Source organism: Molothrus ater, chromosome 2, assembly GCF_012460135.2.
Source record: "Molothrus ater isolate BHLD 08-10-18 breed brown headed cowbird chromosome 2, BPBGC_Mater_1.1, whole genome shotgun sequence".
Taxonomy (NCBI): domain Eukaryota; kingdom Metazoa; phylum Chordata; class Aves; order Passeriformes; family Icteridae; genus Molothrus; species Molothrus ater.
In genome coordinates, this window is record NC_050479.2 from 3322403 (window position 1) to 3334678 (window position 12276).

The 12276-nt window shown below is 44.2% G+C and overlaps 1 protein-coding gene across 1 annotated transcript in view; it reads right to left on the bottom strand.

Moving 5' to 3' along the window:
• Window positions 1–12069, bottom strand: part of ERG (ETS transcription factor ERG) — a 104002-nt gene extending 91933 nt beyond the window's left edge. Inside the window, exon 1 of the mRNA XM_054514061.1 lies at window positions 11985–12069. Within this exon, the coding sequence (XP_054370036.1) occupies window positions 11985–12023 (39 nt within the window). The 5' untranslated portion in view covers window positions 12024–12069. The remainder of the gene's footprint in view (window positions 1–11984) is intronic.
• Window positions 12070–12276: the final 207 nt, after the last annotated feature.

The window sequence follows — 12276 nt, forward strand, 5'->3', positions numbered from 1 at the left end:
AAGTCTGAATGCACAAGTGATATTACTGTAATTTCCCATCTGGACATCCCTATTTCAGTAATGCCAGAGAGGCCTTTTCTGGTTTCATTTATTTCACTTCCGAAGCAGTTTAAGACAAACGGGAAAACTACAAAAAAAAAAAAAAAATCCATGTGGGGTTGTTACAGAGGGAGCTCCCCAGGGCTTTCCTTCTAGCTGCCCAGCAAAATTCAATGATCCTGGCCGAAGTTCTCCTGAAAAAAACTCTGGAAACACCTGCCCAGCTCCCTGCCTGCCTCCTAACCCACCTGGAACTCCACCTTCCCACCACCTGCCACTGCTGACCACACTTCAATGCAATATTCACCATGCAGAATTAAGCAAGACTAAAAAAATAAAATAAAAAATTGCTGGACTTGCTAATTAATCTCCTTTTGAAGCCACATGAGGCCAGATTTTCAGAAGCTGTCGGCACTCAGCAGCATCCCATTGTTCCAAGTGGGAGTTGTTTGGCACTCCCAGCTTTTGAAGGGCTGCTCCTCCACGTAGGTGTTTAAATGGAAGCCCTGCTCTCCACTAACCTTTCACAATTGCTTTTGGCCAGGCTGATCCTCCAGAAATATCTCAAAGAGCGGTGCAAGCACTCACAGAAAAGTCTATTTTAAAACTAAGCATAAATAGCCCATACTCCTCCAGCCAGGGAGAAGAAACAACATTCTGTGATTTCCCCGACCAAGGGAGACAGCCAGGCAAAAAGTTCACCAACTCCACTAAATTCATACAATGAAAACAAAACAAAGATTCCTAATTATGCAGATGAAAACAGTGAATGTTTTCAAGAATGTCACAACCTTACGTGGGGATTTCTGCCAAACGGAGCAAGAATTTAAATCCATCAGATAAAATCTTGATTTCTTTAGATTAATATCCAAACAAAAGGCATGCCTGGTTGAAACTCTAACCATAAATTCTAGTATCAGATAATTTACAGCCAACAGAACATAAAGATCTTCTCACCTCCTCAGGTTTGAATCTTCTGAAAAGCCCACCTTGGCAGCCTTAGACTTGGCATTATTCACTCAGCTCCAGCCTTCAAAAGAGCCACGACTGTTTGGTCCACTAAGGCTCATGGAAATCCTTACAGGGATTTTTTGTTGTGCCTGCCTATAAATTGCATTGTCTTCTAAAGGCTTCCTGTCCTGCAAACAGAGGCACCAGCACAGAGATTCAACTGAGATTGTTTTCCCCTTCTTCTGCTGCTTTTATTTAACACACACACAAAAAAAAAAAAGGGGGGGGGGGGAGAGAGGGGAGAGAGAGAACTGGTAGAAGTTCCTTACAGGAGTTAGAAGAGGACATCTGCAGGCAATTTAACATGAGGGTTTGTTTCTGTGTCAGCTGGCAACCCCTGGATAACTCTGTCATGTAACTTATATGCTAAAACATGATGTAGGACAACCAGTGAGACTGGGTAAATATGGCAGCACATCAGTTTTATTTGATTAAGATTTATACTTTTTCGAAGGGAGCAGCCCTGCCACAAACTCTGACAACAAATACAACCCTGGAGCTGAGAGACTGTCCCACCCTGATCTCCAAACCCACCTTCTGCTGCAGCCCAGGAACAAAAAACAGGGTTTTTTTCAGGTGAAGATGGGAATTTTTCCATTCCCTCCCAGTTCAGGAGTGATCCAACAGAATGTGGAAGGGCTCAGGCAAACCCGAGGCTGAGCCCACAGTTTGTGCCTCAGTTTTCTGCTCCCTGCCCATTCCAAAAGGAACACAGACCAGTATCCAAAGGAAGCTCTGGAGATAACCCAGCTCCCCAATTTTCCCCACCCCATGTGTTAGACTTCCTCCCAGCCAGAAGAATCTGGTCAAGTGAGGAAAGCTCATCCATCCTGGTTCCACTTCTGCTCTTGCATCAGATCTTACGTATTTTGACATTTATAGCCATGCATTTGAACTGAGGGCCTGATTAGATTCAATTGGTAAAATTACCTTCCTCCCCCTCCCTCCCCCCTCCTCTTTGTGTGTGTGCACACTTTGGTTTAGATTATTAGTCATTTAAAAATCAATCTTGCAGTTAAATGTTTAATGGCATAATTGCTCCCGTTGCCTAAATTTGTTTAGTTTCTGCTTTATTAGCATGTAATAACTGAAAGTATATTTTCCTCTGTCTCAGTTAATAACATCTCTGCCATGGCTGAGGCGCTGTGAGCTGGCTGCCTGCAGCTCTGGGACAGCTCTGGGGGAACTGGAGAGATTTTCTGAAGCTTTAACTTAGGAGACAGTGGCTCCCCTTAACTCAGTCCTCAGCTGAGGTTTTAAACAATTTTTTGGGGTTTTAAAACAATTTTTTGTTCATTCTCAGTTCATTTTGAGAGCCTTTTAGGGAAGATCTGTTGTCCCAGACATGGACATGTGTGCCAGCTCTGTCACACAGGATGGGTGAGGATGGCAGGGACCACAGAGGGTCCCTGGTGCCACCTCCCTGCTCCAGCAGGGCCATCCCAGAGCACAGGGCACAGGGCTGGGTCCAGATGGCTCTGGAATGTCCCCAGGAGGAGCCCCCAGAGCCCCTCTGGGCTCTGCTCAGGGCTGGGCACTGCCCAGGGCAGAAGTTGTGCCTCCTGTGCAGGGGAATTGCTGGGCTCAGGCCCTGCCCGTGGCTCTGGGGCCATTGCTGGGCCTGGAGCAGAGCCTGGGCCTGCTCTGACCTCTGCACACAGGGACAGACACAGGGACAGACACAGGGACAGATAGGGACACCCGAGGACAGCCAGGGACACCCACAGGGACAGCCAGGGACAGACACAGGGACAGGCACAGGGACAGACACAGGGACAGCCAGGGACAGACACAGGGACAGGCACAGGGACACCAGGGCCACTCTCAGCTGAGGCTCCTCTCCAGGCTGAACTCTCCCTCTAACAAAGAGCTAAACACCAATCTCCCCTGTGCTTAATGCAACTACACCAAATCTTCATGGAAAGAGGGGAAGGACACAGGTGCTTCCCAAGGAAAATTAACCCCTTCCTAATACAGGTCTCCCCCTTTTTTTAAAAGGGATCCCAGATAGTGCTGAAAGCAATTGAATTACCTGGGGAGGAAGGGACCTTGAAGCCCATTCAGTTCCAACCATGGGCAGGGACACGTTTCACTGTCCCAGCTGCTCCAAGATCCAACCTGGCATTGAATATGTCCAAGAATTGGGCAGCCACAGCTTCTCTGGGCAAGCTGTGCCAGGGTTTCTGCCCTATTATTCACAGTCTTGACATGGCAGCTTTCTGGGATCTTGGAAAATCTCTCTATGTGACCAAGACAGAAACCAGTGTCAGCCCACCCTGGAAGGCTCACAGCACACCTCAGATTTACCTCCCTCCTTCCCAATGTAATTTGAATTTGCAATAGCAGGTTACAGTGTCCTACCAAACATTTACTGCTGCTCCAGGAGGTGATAATGACTGCCAGCAAGTTTATCTCTTTGATCCAAGGCAATCACAGATGATATGGAATATACAACACACATGCCAAACACTCTTTTAAGCCTCAGCAGCAGAAACAATTGATCCCTTCCATGTCACAAAAAAAATAACCCAAAACACTGAAAGCAACAGAAGCGTGGGCCTAGAGGTGTAGAAGAGTAGGGTTAGATGGGATATTAGAAAAAAATAATTTCCTGTGAGGATGGGCAGGCCCTGGCACAGGGTGCCCAGAGCAGCTGGGGCTGCCCCTGGATCCCTGGCAGTGCCCAAGGCCAGGTTGGACACTGGGGCTGGAAGCAGCCTGGGACAGTGGGAGGTGTCCCTGCCATGGCAGGGGTGGCACTGGATAAATTTTAAGGTCCTTTCCAACCCAAAACATTCTGGTATTTTATATCTCACAGTAAAAGTCAACCATATTATTTGAATTTAAATATTGCTGTAAATCTGGAGGGCAACATTTGGGGTTTACAGGTTGTTAGGCAGCAAAAAGCTGAATTTCTGAGGAGGACGTGGTAGTGAAGAAAGCAGTATAGGGCCTCTGGGAAACAGAACTCACTGGCCACACAGACATGGAATTTTAGGGGCACAGCAGTTACCCTTCCTGCTCTTCTAGGTGAGCAAAATATATACTTTTTTGATAAATAAACAAAATTGCACCAGGAAAACACTTATTGTACAGAATCAGTTTCTCTTTCTAATTAAACATGTATGGAAATATCCAAATATTCCCTACTGACTTGAGCCAAGGAAGATTTTCCACAACAAGAATTTGAATTTTCTTGGGAAAGAACACTGGGAGTCTGAAAATATCCCACAGAACAACAGGGAAAGACTTATGGCAAATGATAAAATAGCAAGTTGGTGAAAGGTATCTAATCAAATGCCCATAACTGTTTATGAGGTAATGTCTGTATTAATAATCTAAAGAAGGGGATAAAACAACACATCAGCCAAAGATACTGCACCCCAAAGACAACTCTGGGACACCAACAGGATTGGGGAAATAATCCAAAAGGGTCTTGAGGAGATAAGAACAAGGGGAGGAAATAATGAAGTAAAAATTCAGATTTGAAGAGGATGGGGCTTAGAACAAGTTGAAACATGAGATTTTCTAAAATGGGAGAGAAGAGAGAGAGGAGGAGCAGGGATAGTGAGAGAGAGAAGAAATGAATTTTGGAACAGATGAAGCACATCACCAAGTCCAAGAGAATCATTTATCCCTGTCTGGGCTGCTGGAGCAGCAGCTCCTGCAAAATGCCTTTCAGGCCTACAAGGCATTAGCAGAAGTGTAACAAAGTGGTCATTTATGACCCCATTTGTGACCAAACAAGCAGGACAGCTGAAAGCAGGGCTGGATGCAGAGCTGAGGGGCGAAGCTGCCTGATCCCCACCACCCAAAACAGACCTGAGCAGAACTGATGTGCTTGGCAACCTCCCCTCAGCTCCCCCTATAAATCTCCCTCTTTAGGAAGGTGAGAAAGAGCAAAGTCAGTATGAAATTAAGGAGTTTGAATCCCTACTGAGTAGCTGAATATGAGCAAATGCTTCACAATAACAAGTCATGGGGAATCATCCCTCAGGAAAGGTGAAAAATCAGCCCTTGCTTGGGATATTTGTGGCCAGATGAAGGCAAAATACAAATGCAGTGTATATTAAACATACAGTAAGTATGTAATCTCTGTAAATAAGTAAATAATCTCTGACTTGCTCAGAGATGATCCCCACACATCTTCAGCATTTGCCCTGCAGATCTGTGTGAGGATAGTCCAGGGCAGGTGGTTTCTGTACCAGTTTTCAAGGAAGAAGGACACAGTCCTTTAGAGAGTCCCGAGGCTGCTCCAGAGCCAGACTTCCTTGCACCCCTTCCCTTCAGTGATCTCAATGAAGCCACACACAAAAATGACAGCCTTGGAGGCACAAAACAGCATTGGACACTTGGGCTCATTGGGTTTTCAGAAACTGCTATGGAATAATTCTTTTATTCCTTCTAAGAAACCAGGTTTTCATTCATTGTGGTATCAGAACAGCTTGCAGATTTGATTACCCAAAACTGACAGATTGAGAGGCAACAACCTCAGTTACATCCACAGAACAAATGAGGTTGTACAGTCACAGACCAGCCAAGCTTGGCTTGAAATGTTTGATGCCCTTGGAGAATTTTGGATTTGCTGACCCCACATGCCAGCGTGGGCAGGACCTAAGGAAGAGGGGACAAGTATTCTGACAGTGGGCTTGAGAGACCTTTACAGGCTGAGATTTGGGAGCCCTCAGTGCCACTCCAGAGCAGAGCAATAGGAATAGGAGGTTCTTCTTTCTCAGTGTCCCCAAAGTAGAACTGGTTTTGTCCCTGATCCAGTTTGTCTTGTCCATCTTTCCCAACTTCTTCTCGTAGCTTCTCCCCACCCTCAGCTTCCCACCCTGGCTCTGCTTTCCAAAACCATCCATTTTATGATCTCTACCCATCACCAGTGGAAATGTCCAGACTTTTAAGTGTCTGGCAGACTGCAGAAATGAGATTTAAACACGTCTGACTCCATGTAACAAAGGGTTTGTGTAAAGCACATCTATCAGCCAGAGCTCTGAAAATGCATTTGGTACTCTTTAGTTTGCTCTTTCCTGCTTATGAAGAAGATAATTTTTGTTTAAAAATGGCCCCACTTAAGGAATTATCCATGCCATTAGTCCCTATAACAATAGAGATTAAAGTCTCTAGACCATCCCTATCAAAATAACATACTCCTCTTTGAACATGTCATTAACACTGTTTTCCATCTGGTTGTTGGCAGCAAACTTGGATTTGCTCCGAATTGCTGAAAGTTCATCAATTATAGCACACAGAAGCCATTATCTCTCTTTTCCTTTAGCAAGGAGGTATTTGCTCAGGCAGACAGAAGAGGTAGAGGGTCAAGAGCAAAGAAAAAAAAAATAAAAAGCAGGAAGAATTTACTCACTGGAACTCTATGGCAATCATTTGGTTACCATCCAGAATTTTAAGCTGCTGAGAAGTGAATCACAATTTCTGCCTAGGAGGGGATTCTAGAGTTCAAATCCAGTAGTGATTCTGGCATTATTACAGGTAACTGATGTGTGCTGACACAGGAGGGAAATGGAACAGCAAATCTGAATCCTGGCAGTGTGGGAGCTCTGAATGAGCACGGGAGGAGAGGGAGGAGTGCCACCCACATCCATGGTAAATTCTCTTTATAAACTCATCCATGGCAAACTTTACTTTCTGAGGACACAGAGTGAGCTGTGGTGATCATTCAAACAAGATTTAGGGGCTCTAATCCAGCACAATGAGAAAGAAGAACAGTGAAACTCAAACTGTGGCTTTACCCTGTCAGTACTACAACAGGGGAAGAGCTTTTGAAGTTTCACCAGAATAATGAATAAAGTCCAGAGTGAGAGGTAAGAAAAGGGAATGGAGCTACAACTGTTCAGCTTTGGGGGCTGCTGATACCAAAACCTTTTCACATCTCTCATGAAGCAGGCAGCAGTTACCCCTGAGCTGCCAGGCACCAGTCTGCAGCCCAGGAAACGTCCAGGAGCTCGTTCACCTCCATGCCCTGGGGCTAAAGGCACCTTCTCCCAGTGAGAGGCCACTGCAGCACTTCTGCCCAAGGGCTCACCACCCATTCATACCTGCAGGAGGGCTGGCTCATTGCTCAGGAGCAGATATTCCACATTTTCTGGAAGGGATAGGAGCATGTTATCACCTGGTGGCAGGCTGTGATCCAGCAGAACTCCTTGCTCCACATGGATCACCTCCTCATCCAGGCTGCAGTGGGTCTCAGTTTACCTCACCTGGGGCTTTGGGCCAAGCTCTTTGTATCCTTGGCTCTGATTTCCATGCTCTCACTCCCAGCTGAGCTGCCCAAATATCACTTCATAAGCAGTGAAAGAAGTGCTTTAGCCATGCAAAGAATCCACAAGGATCAAGCTTCTGGCTCAGGCAAGCCCCAAAAAGAGGTGAGGGTAAAAGCCTGGCTTTATCCTCCTTATCCTGAAGGACAATAATAATAATAATAATAAGAAGAAGAAGAAGAAGAAGAAGAAGAAGAAGAAGAAGAAGAAGAAGAAGATGTTGTTGTTGTTGTTGTTGTTGTTGTTGCTGTTGTTATTGTCCTTCCCTTCTTGTCCCCCTGCCTGTTCAGGCAGAGACTGTATTGTGCATCCAAAACTCCCAGCATAACAAAGTCTTGGATCCTATTCTACAATTCTAGGAAAAATAACAGATTATATCAGACCCAGAATATACTCCTTAACAAATAATACCACTTCAAAAATAAATTTTTTTTAAAAATCAGATTTAACTATAACACAAGAGATTAGGTACATCCAGCAGCATCTCTACACTGCCACAATTTGAAATCCAATATTCTTTGCCCAAAAAAGGAGTTCTGAGGTCAGGTTTTGTGAGACTTCCAGCAACAATATGGGATGCTGTGCCTGGAAATGTGGATTTACCACCACAACCCAGACAGAGAAGCGCTAAATTCAGGAGAGGTTTTCAGAAACTGCTATGGAATAATTCTTTTATTCCTTCTAAGAAACCAGGTTTTCATTCACTGTGGTATCAGGAACAGCTTCCAGATTTGATAACTCAAATCTGACAGATTGAGAGGCAACAACCTCAGTTACATCCACAGAACAAATGAGGTTATACAGACACAGACCAGCTGAGCTGGGCTTGAAATGTTTGATGCCCTTGGAGTATTTTTTATCAAGAATGTCTTCTTTAATTAAGCTGTCTGGGGTATAAATTGTTCCCATTCTTCACCTTCTGCAATGAAAAACCAGAGTGTGCCACCACAAGCTGCTGCCCACCTCTTCATCCCACATCTCAAAATCATCACCAAGGAACAGAAAAATCAGACCAGATAAATGTGAACTGACCAAATCTTCCAGCAGTCTTGATCCAATGAAAATCACACCCATTATCCCAGGATACACACCATCACTGATAAATACAGTCATTTTTTTTACCTACACCAGTGAGTCCCAAAGGAAGAGCAGTAATTTGGTTTTTTTAGAATTGGTTCCACAAAATCCCCTCACAGTGACGGCACAAGCTAACTGAAGTGAAAGAAACATTTGACCTCTTTCAAAAGCAGAATTTAACCCTTAAAAAATACAAGGTTTATTTAAAGGTCAGTATTTACAAACCATAAATCCCAAAAAACAAAATATGTAAATCTCAGGCAGCATTTTGGAGTTTTTCTGTGACTATGGTTGTAAGAACTGGAGTTTAATGGTAACAGAACAACAAAAATATCACATGAAAGTGTGTGTAAATGGCAGTCTTGCTTATACAAAGCCACAATTTTATCAGTGTGAGGAGGTTTATTTATTTCACTTCTCTTACAGGCACTCAATGTGTGAAAAATATCAGGGTCAGAATTCCCCTGATTTTGCTGAACTGGAAATGAAAATCCAAAACCATCCACCCTTTTCCTTGTCCACATCAAATGTTTCTTTCCTTTCTGCTTGGACCAAACACAAGGTCATGACTCAAGTGAAATTACACATTAGGGAGCCACAGGGTGACCAGATCAATGTCAGATGCTTCATTCAAGCTGAAAAATGTAAAGCTTAATCTTCAGTATCTCTGGAATGAAGCTGCCCAAACAGAAGGAGGACACACACTTTGAGGCTTTCCAAACATTCCCAAAATTGGACAGGATCTGCCTGGGTGCAGAATGGGTAATCCTGGGTAAGAATCCAGCTCTTATCCCATTCAGGGATGGAGCACATGAACACTGAGATTTGTTACATTTTCCTTCTGGTACCAGAAAAGGCTGATTTCAAACCAGAACACACGAAACTCACACGACGCACATGAAATTCCCATTTCTGAAAGAAAGAAATCTCTAAGTATTCATCTTGCCATATTCTTGTATATTTTGCATTCTTTTTCTGCATATGTTCAGGCAGAAAACTTAAATTTTGCCATCTGCCAAATCTTAAGAATCCAGACACTTTCCAGAAGGTGAATTTTCAAAGTTCCAGCTCTAAATGTGCATGGATGAGGCTGTGTCTGCTCGTAAAGAAACACCATCATGTGACAGAATGCAGTTAATTAAACAAAACCTTATCAAGGATGATTGTAGTGAACCCAGTTTGTCTCTTCTGTGTTACAACAGCAATGAGAGATCACAGAATCACAAAATCATGGAATGGTTTGGGTTGGAAGGGACCCTAAAAATCACCCAGTGCCACCCTGCCATGGCAGGGACACCTCCCACTGTCCCAGGCTGCTCCAGCCCCAGTGTCCAACCTGGCCTTGGGCACTGCCAGGGATCCAGGGGCAGCCCCAGCTGCTCTGGGAATTCCATCCCAGCCCCTGCCCACCCTCACAGGGATGATTTTTTCCCAATATCTTCACCCAAATTTCCTCTGGCCCAGTTTGGAGCGGTTCCCCTTGTCCTGTCACTCCAGCTCGTGATGAATTGTCCCTCTCTGGATTCCTGTAGCCCCTTCAGACACTGGAGGGTGCAGTGAAGGCTCCACAAAACCTTTTCTTCTCCAAGCTGGAAAATCCCAACCCTCTCATCCTGTCTCCACAGGTGCTCCAGTCTCTGTTATCAACTTTGTGACCTTCTCTGGACTTGTCTCCATGTCCTTCTCATGCTGGGGGCACCAGAGCTGTGACCAGGGCAGACAGAAAAGCCCAGCACACCAAAAAGGCTTTCCCACATCCCCTACACCACTTTAATCCCTTTTTTATTTTAAAGAATGCAGCTATGTCCACTTTTAAAGCCGAAATGACCCGAGCATCCATGGCTGCTTTCCAAAGAATGTGTTTAGACCACAGCAGGCCCTAATGACATAAACAGAAATCAGAAGGATTTGAAGTGGAGTTGGCCAGCTTTCCTACCCCAAACACAGCATTAAAGTAATTGCCTTCCTCACACCCTTTTTCAATAAAACAGCAACTTTGGGGTGATGCTCTGCTGAGAACAGGCTCCTGCAATTCCCTTGAACACACCATCACAGAGATTTTTATGCAGCTCCCTTGCTGTAATAAGATACTTTCATACCCAGCCTTGCCCTCTCCCACTAACTCCTGTGGTTACAAAAACCTTCTTTGGGCACCAGTTTTGGCAGAAAGCACGGGACTGAGTTATTCTTTATGTTATTTCTGCTGCTGTAAACAGCATGAAGAGGTATTAAATCCCCTTCAATGTTTTCGAGTCTTACTGGTTGTAACCCATGTTGAGGCAAAACTTCAATTTTTTGAGGGGAGGAGGATTTGTTTTTCTGCTCTTTCCATAAAAACAACTGAGGACCAGAAAGCTGTGGAAGTGCTGGGTCTGGAAAACCTGGAGAGGGGGGAAGAACAAGCTCTCCCACTACTGCAACTCATCCTAGTAACTAAACACGACCCAAAAACAACACAGAGGGATACAGAGAGAGAGAGAGAGACTCTTTCATTCACTGAGTTTTACAGAAAAAGGGAGTTGTTTAAAATAATATTTCATTTTTATTCTATGCTTCAGTTAAAAATAAGTTGTACAGTGGAGCTTTTTCTAGAGAGAGCTGCTGACTGGTAGATGGCAGCCAGCTGAGGAGAAACTCCATGAAAGAATTTGCAGAAAATATAACTTAAAAAAAAAAACAGATAGAAAAGTAGTCAGAAAGAATGAAAGAGTCCTTAAAATTCATTCAGTGCCTCCTCTGCCACAGCAGGGACACCTTCCACTGTCCCAGCATGCTCCCAGCCCCAGTGTCCAACCTGGCCTTGGGCACTGCCAGGGATCCAGGGGCAGCCCCAGCTGCTCTGGGCACCTGTGCCAGGGCCTGCCCACCTTCACAGGAAGGAATTTCTTCCCAAAATCCAACCTAAATTTCCTTTCTTTCAGTCTGAATTAATTGCTACTTGTCCTATCACTCCAGTTCCTGATGAAATTTGTGTGCAATACACCAAAATTACTTGTTCTCTGCAACAGCTGCATCTGCCAGGTCCCACAGATTCCATACAGAAGGATAAGAAAACCACCAGTAATAATATTAATAATAATAGTCATAATACAGTAAAAACAAACAGTTCCTTCTGAAACACAGCAAACCACCGCTGGTTTTAAGGTGTTTTAAACATTGCAATGAAAATATGTAAGAGATGCTTGTTTGGATCTGAATTTTTGCATTATGTTCGTTTTCCTTCTGTTTGCCACTGGATGTCATGGAGCAGAATCAGGGCCATAGAAATCCAGTGTTTCTCAAGGAAGTATATTTTATCAAACACACCAAATATTAAAGGATGATCAAGGAGGGTTAATTTTAGGAAAAGTTATCTTTAAAATATCCACGTGCTTCAGAGCAGATCACACAGGTGTCAGCAACAAAGACTGCAGGGCTGACTCAGACAAGAGCACGTAAATATTGAGGAATAAAAAAGCCCATATTGGGCAGTAGCACAATTTGTAAACATGCAAGAAAAGCTGTGGTATGTGTACATATTCTCTGATTTTATGGCTCTCCAAACATCTGAGGACTCACAATAAACAGGAAACTAACCTTGATGTGAGCTGCTGGATCGGGGACAGTCTGAATCATGTCCTTTACCAGGCCAGCGTGTTTACCAGGAGCTCAGATCCCAAGGCAGCTGCATAACCAGAGAAACAAAAGGCATATCATTATACTTTAAATGTTTATTTTCAATAGAAATCTCTTTTTATAGACTGATAAGCATCTTTCCTTCCCCAGACCTCCTCGAGGCTCAGCACAGCTGAACCTCTGAGACACTTCTGCCTCCTTAGGGTCTGCTGAGGATTTATTTCATGCAGGAGAAAACACTCAGCCCTGAAAT